The following is a 10,570-nucleotide window of genomic DNA, read 5'->3' on the forward strand; positions in this document are numbered from 1 at the left end:
TAGAGTAGGTTACAACCGAGGTAGGCTTACACTTGAGGCTCATGGATAACAAATAATCAGAAGCCAGATAAAATATTGAGTAGGTTATGTTTGATCACACAATATTTGTTGTCTGACAGATAACAACAACCTGATAGTGCGCCTGGTTAATTTCCTCTTTACTAAAAAAAGACTTTGAGAGTACATTCTTCTCAGCTACTGAAATTTTAAACACCAGCTTGAGGATCTAAAAGCCTTCCATAGCAACACCATAGAAACAAAACAACCAGTTATTTATGCCCCAAAAGCCTACCATAGCAACAACATACAGTAGTAAGGCATTTTCTCCCCTAAGCCAAGCATGGTAAATGTCATCGTGTAAAAAAAAAAAAAATGTTCAAATTGCACAAAAATCATAGTCTATGATACATTGCATGTGCACATTCTCCCAATAATGCAAGACAATAAAACATTAGGTTTTTGGGGTCCCCCACCCCTCAAGGGAAAATTGTGATTACTTTCAGTTTATAGTGTAGTATGTTTAACAAAAGGTTTTACACTTCTGGCACCAATAAATTTATTTCAATGTCAAATTCTGTAATTCCAACGCAGCCCAGTAATCAGCAGTAACATTTTTCATCACAAATTTCTTAATTCGGTGGAAAGCTCATGTTGAGAGCTTTCCACCGAATTAAGACCGAAATAATAAATCTGTTTCTCCAGCTCATTATTAATTATTTTCCTTATTCTCTTGTGTTTTCAATTTACAGTATTTTCTACTAAACCACAAACAGTTAATAGCCGTTGTATTTTGGTGAATGCATTTAAAAAAAACCTCCGTTTTATGACACGAGATCATTTACTAGATCTGCGTGGTAATCATGAAATTTACACGGTATAAAGCCTACTGTCTACTGTAGACTATCAAATTTTAATTGAAAAAACATGTGATATGAAAAATATGGTCATGATGACATCACATCATGACCATATATAGGCACATCATGACTATATATGGACATACAACCTTTTTTTTTGTCTACATGTAAACAAAATTTGATAGTGTTGACTGGACTTCATATGTTAAATTAGGTTCACAATTCTGATGATTGATAATCCACAAAATATTTGTATTCCAGATGACATCCCAACAATAGAATGAATAACTACCAGTCATCAATAATATGCAAGCTTAGTTAGGCCAAAAAATGTATGTGTTGCCCAATCCCGACCAAATATCATTGTATGTGGGAAACACATTTTTGTCAATCTCTACAAAAAGCATCAATGCATCATTATAAATTTGGCATTTTTATTTGTTCTTTTTGTTTACATTTTATGAAAATTAAGTACTCTAGATTATTCATTGCATAATATACTATACAGAAATATTATTATTATTAATATTATTATCAATTATTATTATTATCATTATCATCATCCACTAATAGTAAAATAAAACATTCTGAAAAATGTATGGTTATTAAGATGACTTGTCCCAATATCAGAGTTGGAGTTACAGTATAATCCAGTGCTTATATACTTCTACGCTAAATTACCAATAAGAACAATTCCAAGAAATTTTCTCCTTTTCTCTGCAGACAAATTTAATTAAATCCAAATTGATGAACAGCAGAGTAACAAGTTCTGCCTTGGAAAGAAACAAACCTGTGATCATCGCTTACGTTCACCCCCACATATTTAACAATGATCTTGTGTCTGCCAGCAAATAGCAAGTAATCGCACAGCCTTGCACAACCAAACCTCCTTTACGACGTTCCAAAATTACGACCTACACTATTTTACGACTCCAAGTGACGTAACCGGTAAATGTCGTCAAGCCATGTGCAAAGTTTAGCTCAAATTACTTGCTCCGATTACAAATTCACAAGTTATATAACCATGTATATAACATAAAACATAAAAATCCTAACTTGAATATTTTTTTTCTGACCAAAATCGGATAATATTTGTCTTAAAAATTCTAAAATACCACACCTAAGATTGTAGGTTATCAGTAAGTCCACTATGGTACTTGAAAAATAGGCCTACTTTTAAATAAATATAATAACAGTATCAGTAAATATTTACTGTAGGAATTATAATATGTAAATTGGTCATAGCAGTTTTAAAAAAATGCATTGGAAATGTAGGAGTGATTTTAGGATTTGACCTTAGATTGATCTCTGATTCCGACCACTTCCATTCGCTACAACTACCTGGTCCCCAGAGGTGTATATAAATAGGAGGTGTTCCAATGTCACTACTCTTGGTGTATGACAACAGCTAAAAGCGCTCTATCCTGTCACATAGAGTAGGCTCTTAACATTAATCCCTCTATTAAACACTGCAAACCAAAAATAGCTGTATCTATCACAATGAATGCAAGCTAAAATACACTGTGTCATTTCAATGTCATACAAATTCCATCATCTGTTACCTCTTTTCTCCTTAAAACATAGTTATATCTTTCTACTGATACATTTTATTTACGAATTACAGGCAATGCCAGGTCCCGTGGAAAACACAAATTATGTTGTACAAACGAATATTCTAAACACTGAAGAGGTGTTTGAAGAAATAATCAAGAATGGCTAATACTGTAAACATTTTTACCAAATATGTTAAAGGTTAATAATCAACAAATCAAGAATTATGAATATAAAAAACTGGGAAATACCCATTTCCACATGTATTTGTGGTTGTTCTAAGAATTTAAAAACACTGGGGGTTATAGAAAAAGGGGCATTTAATGCGGTACCTCCTCTTTTCTCCCGGGTTTTTAATATTCAAAAATTTATACCACACCCCTCAAAATGCAAAAATTGTTCCATACTATTTTTTTTATAATAATGGAGCTAAATTGCTGGCCTTCCAATCATTTTATTTAGCTTTGCAGAATCAGAGCTTTTCCATTCGCTACCTATTCTTTTTCGTAAACTGTTCATAGAATTTTAAACCAAATTGTAATTCAACTAATAGCAATTACCTGTATCGTATTAACATAAAGACATGGGTTAGGCTTTTGAATGTATAAACAGTAGTTTTTGTTAAAATATATTCAGAATTCCCAAGTCTCTAGGAACTCGCGGGAATCTCCCGGAAATTGGAGCGGTCTCCCGCAATCCCCTGCAAGGAAGCCAAGTATCTCCCCGGAAATACCGTAACCCATATCCCACAAATTCATAATAACTGCATGTTTTCAAAGTTTTACTAATTGTCTTAAGTGCAGCAAAGTAAGATTAAATGTTACAAAAGCTTATTAACCAGATCAGTGGTGGATTTAAGAGGTAAGTTCCTCTTCTCCCCCACACACACATCTACATGTGCCATAACCATAAATATCCTTACCATAGTTGGGGCTAAGGTGGTATAGACCCTACATCTGCAAAAGCCCCTCCCTACCCCACCCCCTCAATTTTGAATTCTTGGATCTACCACTGCAGATCTCCCAGAATTCTTCCAACTTGGGACCCTGAATTCTTAATTTAATTAAAGCCCCATTCCCAGAAACATTTCACGGAATTACAAGCAAAATAATATTAAAGCCAAATTTCTTCAACTGTGTTGTTTCCTTTAAAAAAAAATGGTTGATCAAAAAAGTTTGTTTTCAACAGTTATTACCTAGAAACCAAACTCCCACCAGTTAATCTGATCAAAGTTATTTTTATTTTACCTTGTTTGTTTATTGAATACGCATGTGATTTGTGGTGGATTATTATTTGATCATCACATACCAAAATTATAAATGGATGATATATCGGTGACTTAATTAAAGATGTACAGTACTATCTGCCAAACAAAAATAAAATTTAGAGAAATAACCCAAAAAAATCCAATCAAAATTTTAGATAGATTATTTAAAATTTTAAGTTTTTTTTTAATAGATTTTATAACATTCCTTAATTGGTGACCAGCCAATTTAAGGGCCTTTGCAAAAGATAAATATAAGAAAGTTATCATAAATTAACTGCGACCAGGATAATTTTTTTTTCTCATGCAAATTTTTAATTGTATGTTAATAACTTAATTAAATATGCAAATTAAGCCATTCAAATATAGAACTGAATATGAATTTTTTTAGCTCATGATAGACAGTATATCTTGGTACTATCCTTATTTCGAAAAATCATACAAACTATACATTTGCAGCCATTGAATAGCTGAATTGTATTTTTTTAAACAAAAACCGACATTAAAAAGTATATATCAACATAAGAAAGTTAAGAAAAAAGATTTCAAATTAAAAAAAAAAAAGTTGTTCCATAGACGGCTGAGATATGGTAGGGGCTGCAATAGTAACGCTGGGTTTTAGCACTGTACTCGTGAAAATTGTTTTGGTGCCTAACAGAGTCATGCGAACTTATGTTTATAGTTAGATTTTGCAGATTTCTTTTGCGAATTCATTACATAGCTGTGCTCTACGGCATTGAAGTGTTCCCAGACCAAGCGTGTCAAGAGATTCAGAGTAGGAAGTATGCATGACCAAGAACATATTTGCAAACCCTCTTCTGAATTCTGTGTTCTGGATGTGACCTTTAGTTAATATCTTTAAGAAGCTAACTCTGAGGTCTAACTGTCCCAAAATGGATCAGGGTCCAATGGAAGCAGATATGCAGGAGCGGTTTGGTGCAAAGCTTGTGGTTCTGCTTCTTAACCTTGAGGTAAGAGGTTCGAACCCTCACTGTACATTTCGCTTGTGACCATGGGCAATGCACTTTATCTACAATTGTCTCTCACCAACCAGGAGTACCTGGTAGGTTCAAACACAAAATGCGTTGCAACGTTGTGAAATCCTTCCCAGGGAGACAAGTGTTCCATATGTGCTTGATCCAACGACCGGAGGAAATAATGTAAGCGCTTAAAGTCCTTGCTGGCATGAAACGCTACACTAGTCTAAAATACTGTCAAATTATTATATGTTAGTAAGTAGTTAAGAAGTGGTTACTTACTCTGTACTAAAACCGTTGACGTGCAATATCCTCATTTGCTTCACAATTGTGCTTTTACCCGATTCCCCAGCGCCTACGTGGTTGAAAAAACAAGAAAAAATATGTAATATTTAGAACAAAAAGTTATGTAAAGAGGCCTCATTCATGAAACCTACATTACACTACAAAGCAGAAAGGGAGGGACAAAGGTCATCATATTGTAATTTGTATAAAGAACTTGTTATTAAACTGTATTTTTATACAATAAAACCTAGATATAGTTGAACTTGCCTAAGTTGAATCCAAGATGCCATTGAAAAATTATTTGACTTAGATAAAATTCGACTTGCAAATTGTAAGATAAAATTTGACTTGCCGATTGTTAATTAATGGAAAACACAACAACTTGGCATGTAAAATAAGTTTGACTCAAAAATTATTCAAGTTAGGCAAAGTCGACTTAGGAAAATTTAACTGTTAGTTACTGCGGAAAGGGGTTGGATGTCTAGAACTAATAATGTGGATTAAAAATATGGGTATATAAAATCCATGTGTAATGTTCACCAATTAAAATTTTAAAAAAAGTTAGTATATGAACTTAGTTGAGAGGAGTGCAGATTTATAATTTATAATGTAAATATTTATAATTGCATTAATGTTTACTGAAAATAATTTAACTAGAAATAGGATCTACAAGTACTGGTTAACAGAACATAAGTCAACCACAGTTCCTTGGGTATAACCCCACACTGACTACTAGCCTTAAGTTGTCTAACTCTATTTATGCATAATTTCACATACCAGCATTTCCCCAGGCAAAAGTCAAGGGTACTGTATACTTTGAATGAGTAGAACATAACTTAAAAAAAAAGGTTATTAATGCTCAATTTTATTATAAATAAAATCAGGATTGGCACCAGGATCTGCCTGAGTGGGGTCCATGACGGAAGCGTAAGTGGGCATGGTTGGGCGTTGCTCAAAATCTGGCAGTTGTCACTGATAAGGGCATTGGCCCACCCCCTCTCCCAATAGCACTATCCTTGAATATGAAACCAAATCTACTGATAAACTATGAGAGATGTTGTGGCACGTCACACTGGCATATCATAGGCTCATATAAAAAAATATTCAAAAAATGCTTTTGAAAGGTTGTTCATTAGAAGGTTTCAGATTAAAGCGAATAAACTTTGCCTAAAAATAGATTCAATTGGGTTTAGTCATCAATAATGGTACAGTAATTAAATAAATGACAATCAAGGTTACTGTAGATTAAATGGTAGAATTTTATCAATTCATATCAAAATATTTGAAAAATTTACTTTAACTGTCACTACAGAATAGAAAAAAAACACCAAAGAATGGCATGATACTATGAATAACATTATGTTATTCAACATAAGGTGTCTAAAGCCATATTGAAGACAGATTTAAAGATAATCTTTTTTTAGAGGTGATATATTATTCATTCAGAAATTTAGATTTTACAAAAATAACAATGCCTTAAAATCAATAAGTGTACAATGATTTATGTAGATTTGTGTTGAAATATTAAAAGTACCACCTTGTTCATACTGTATAATTCAACCATTATTAATTATTATATGACATTATGTAATCCAAGATATGAAGCTATATTGGAGTTGAATTGAAAGAATTTTTTTTTTTTACTGTAGAATGATCTAACTGTATTCAGCAATGTAGACATATACATGTACTTTTACTATTGAAAATTCAATACTTGTATTAAAATTACAATCTTGCTTAAACTGTATAATTTAACCAAATTCATTACAAATCTTAAATTTTCTATTGGATATCTAATACCAAAAGAATGGCATGATATTACATGAATAACATTATGTAATTCAAAATAATCAAATGCTTCAAAATTGCTGGGGTATATTAAACGAATTGTGCGCTGTAGAGACCAAGTTGTAATTCCGAAATTATTTTGCGTAATAGTTCATCCAATCATAGAATATGCCATCCCCGCATGGCTGCCACATCAGAAGGGGCATCTAAACTGTTTAGAGCAAGATTTCCTCAAGGGAGGAAACTTACCTATGCACAACGTCTTGATATTATCGGTTTAATTTTAGTTGAAATACGTTTTAAGCTTCTTACCATTTCTTTTATTGCGAAATGTCTTCAAGGCTTTTATGATTTTGATACTTTTAATTACATAACAATCAACTCTAGATGCGGTGATTATCTTAAATTTGCACATCCATATGCTCGAACAAATTCTTTGAAACTTTCTGTGTTTCATTTGTTTCCACGCGCTTGGTAGAAACTACAGTACCTATAGAAACTAGGGATTTATTGGTTTTGAATCTTATATTTTTGTTATGGCAAATTTTATAGATTTTAAGTATTATTTCAATTGTTCATTTTATTATTTATGTGTAATCGGAATAGTGCATTAGGAGACCTACATGACAGTGATATGGTTCACTTTTAGGAATCCTGTCTCGGCCTGTTTCAGTATTTTATACTTTTACTATGTTGCATTGTGACCGATTGTTTTTTATGTATTTTAACGAGACGAAATAAATAAAATGAAATGAAATATTTTTTTATTAAATGTGATTGGTTCTGGCAACCCTACATTTTTTCGCATTTCAAATTCTGCGCTAGAAGCCAAAACATATCAGCAATATCAGTACAGTATCTTCAGCAATTTCAGGTCTTTTAATTATGAATGTAGAGATCGAATTACAATAACTGCAAAACATCAATCATTAAAACTAAAAAGCATAAAATAACTACTAGGTTAATATTCAAATGATTATATATTCAGCTATTCATGAATATCTAATATAACGATCACAAACATTTTTTTAAAAGATTACTATACATGTAAAATAAAAAATCACAGAAAACATTTTTTTTTTAAACTTTACCGACAAATGTACGGTTTTAGATTTGGTCACAAATAAATAATACCATGCATCCATGTTTGGTACGTTTTACGATGTTAACAACCTGAACGAATATCCTACAAATTATTACTTGTTGAAGGGAAGGGAAAATTTCTCAATTTGATATCCCGACTGATAGATGAAGACTGAAAATGCAGGTTTTCACTTTAGGATCTTGAATCTGAGGGCTACAATGTTAACAAGCCTGAGATTATCAAGAGGGGGATTAATATTCACCTTACTGATGTTTCATTAAGGCCGCTCTGGAATAAACCCTGCTCTTGAAAATACAATTTTTGTTTGCCTAAGCGTGGCCCTCAAATAAGGCCTGTGACATTTATAATAACAACAACAACAACGCTAATAAGCAAACATTTATTATGCGTCAATTTCAAAATAAATGATTAAAGGCGCGAAAAGTATACACAGAACATGAATTGAATAAAGTTGTGGAGTAATAAATAGGTACGTAAAAAGACAATGTACTGTAGATATGAACATGGGAACAGAGTGAACTAGATGGATTAAAATAGATGAGTTTTTAAATTGAGATTAAATGAATCGAAGGAGGGCGAGTTTTTGACAGACAATGGTAAGTTGTTCCACAGAAGTGAGGCAGATAAAACAATGGTCTGTTGCCCAAGGTTTTCAATCAGAAGGTATGGACAGTTAGAGAAGACTTATTTTCTGAGCGGAGATGGCGGTTGGGCAAATAAGTATTTAGAATTTCAGAGAAATAAGAGGGTTGTTTGAGCCGAAAAGCCTTAAAACACAATATAAAGAATTTTTTAAATAATGCATTGCCGAATAGGAAGCCAGTGCAGATTTTTCAGGCTGGGGGAGATGTGGAGGTGCCTGGGAGCGAGGGTGCATATGCGAGCAGCAGAATTTTGGATTCTTTGATATTACAAATATTAAATCTTTAGTAATTGTTGCAATTATACCAACATGGACTATTTCTTAAATAATACTAACATTTCTGTATGTCAGATAAACTTATGTTCAATACAACAGTGGTACCATAATTGCCGACATTAATTTGCAATAAGTGAGTATGTCTGTGTACTCTTGAATACAGGTACTGCAAGTGCTGCACTAAAGCGTTCAAAAATGTTACTTGCCACAGCACTTTTTGAAGTACTCATGGTAGTATCTTTGTTCATACTCTTTTGGCTTTTATACTTTAAGTAATAGTATACAGTGCGGGTAAAATGCTAGACCTACTTCATTAGTTAAAAGCACCATTTAAACATAGTTTTGCATTTAAAAGTATTCTGAAATATGCAAATATTTTCAGTACACTTTCATTAGTTTTGAAGCTGAATGAAAATCTGTCTTTTGAAGATTTGCTGGCTCATAAAAAATAAGTCTAACCTGGTGTAGGCCTAGTGGTGATTTTTGACGCTATATATGCCTAGCATATTAGTTAATGTATTCCAGGTAAAACTAAGTGTAGGCCTAAACCCTCTCTAGACCTAGATTGGAGTATGCCCCAGCTCTTGTTACAAATAACCCTAGTGAATATGCAGGCTTTCCCTACTGTAGGCCCAATATCATGCCAAGGCCCTACAACATAATACAACCAAAAATAATTAGGCCTAACTTGTAAAAGTATGTGGTTTAACAACTAGGAAGTGTTTTTAGGCTAACACTGAAAATCAATATTTTAAATATTTAAGGCAACAAACAAAGTACAATACTTAGGCCTATCTTAGACAAATTAGGCCTGAATACTGAGCATGTTGGTTTTTGTACAACCCAATATAAACAGATTGAGCCTAGCCTAGGCCCTCCTCCAAGACGATTGACATACGAAGGTCGGACATGACAGGCTTGCTTTGAGAAACCAATAACTTGGGCGTGCACTCGAAAGAATCTAACACGGCTGCGTCACTAACCAAGTAATAATAGGCGATGTGTAGCCCTGTACACTTGTTTATCCTTTTGAAGTTGTTTTTCAATACGTTTGTTGGCATCTTTTCTCCTCCTCTCTGCCTCTTTTTCTTCTCGCGGCATACCATTCCCGAAACACCCCATGATGGTGATGTGTTGATGTGAACAAGAGCTCTCGATGGGCTCAGAAATGGAGCCACGAACCATGCATGAAACTTCACCCTATTTCAACTAATTCGGGAAGTAAATAAATCCAAAGCCAACGAATTATAGATAAGTAACGATCCAATAATGATCCAAGAACAACAGTAACTGAAAATTCGGTTCCCCTGGTCCAGTTTTATTTGAAAAGTTATCTTGTTTTCCTTTGCTCACCAGAAGACCTCAGTTCTCTCAAAATAGCAGCAAATGCATATGGGTGCGACAAATACTACACACAAGCATTGAATTGTGGGAAGGACTTATGAATAATTAATGAGAATAGAGATCATACTCAGCACATCAGACAAGTGCCTGGAGTTAGTTCTACCTTCGCCTACGCAGCAGAAACACAAAAATACTGATGTAAATTTGCATATATTACATTTCATTTTTACAATCTAATCATGTTATCTAATAGTTGATTCTATTAAATTAAATGATAATTTAAGCAGGTGTTTCGAGTTTTAAATTCAGAATACTTGTCTAAATAATAGTTGTTATCGTTGACTTTCTTAGATATTGTTCTGAACACACAATATATACGTAGTGGTAATTAAATAATCATATATAATTATAAATAATGTATACAACATTGATTCGAGAGCCAAAAATAGTTCTCTCCGGAAATGTATGACTTGAAAAGTT

The 10,570-nt window shown here is 33.2% G+C and overlaps 1 protein-coding gene across 1 annotated transcript in view; it reads right to left on the minus strand.

Annotated features, from left to right (window-relative positions):
* LOC117107564 (guanine nucleotide-binding protein G(s) subunit alpha-like) overlaps nt 1–10,147 on the minus strand; it is a 67,611-nt gene extending 57,464 nt beyond the window's left edge. Inside the window, exons 1-2 of the mRNA XM_033249268.1 lie at nt 9,730–10,147; nt 4,932–5,004 (exon numbers count right to left, since the gene is read on the minus strand). Of these exons, the coding sequence (XP_033105159.1) occupies nt 4,932–5,004; nt 9,730–9,931 (275 nt within the window). The 5' untranslated portion in view covers nt 9,932–10,147. The remainder of the gene's footprint in view (nt 1–4,931; nt 5,005–9,729) is intronic.
* Between the last annotated feature and the right edge of the window lie 423 nt (nt 10,148–10,570).

This window comes from Anneissia japonica, unplaced genomic scaffold, assembly GCF_011630105.1.
Source record: "Anneissia japonica isolate Jap-2015-1 unplaced genomic scaffold, ASM1163010v1 scaffold287722_len911783_cov160, whole genome shotgun sequence".
NCBI classification, from domain to species: Eukaryota; Metazoa; Echinodermata; class Crinoidea; order Comatulida; family Comatulidae; genus Anneissia; species Anneissia japonica.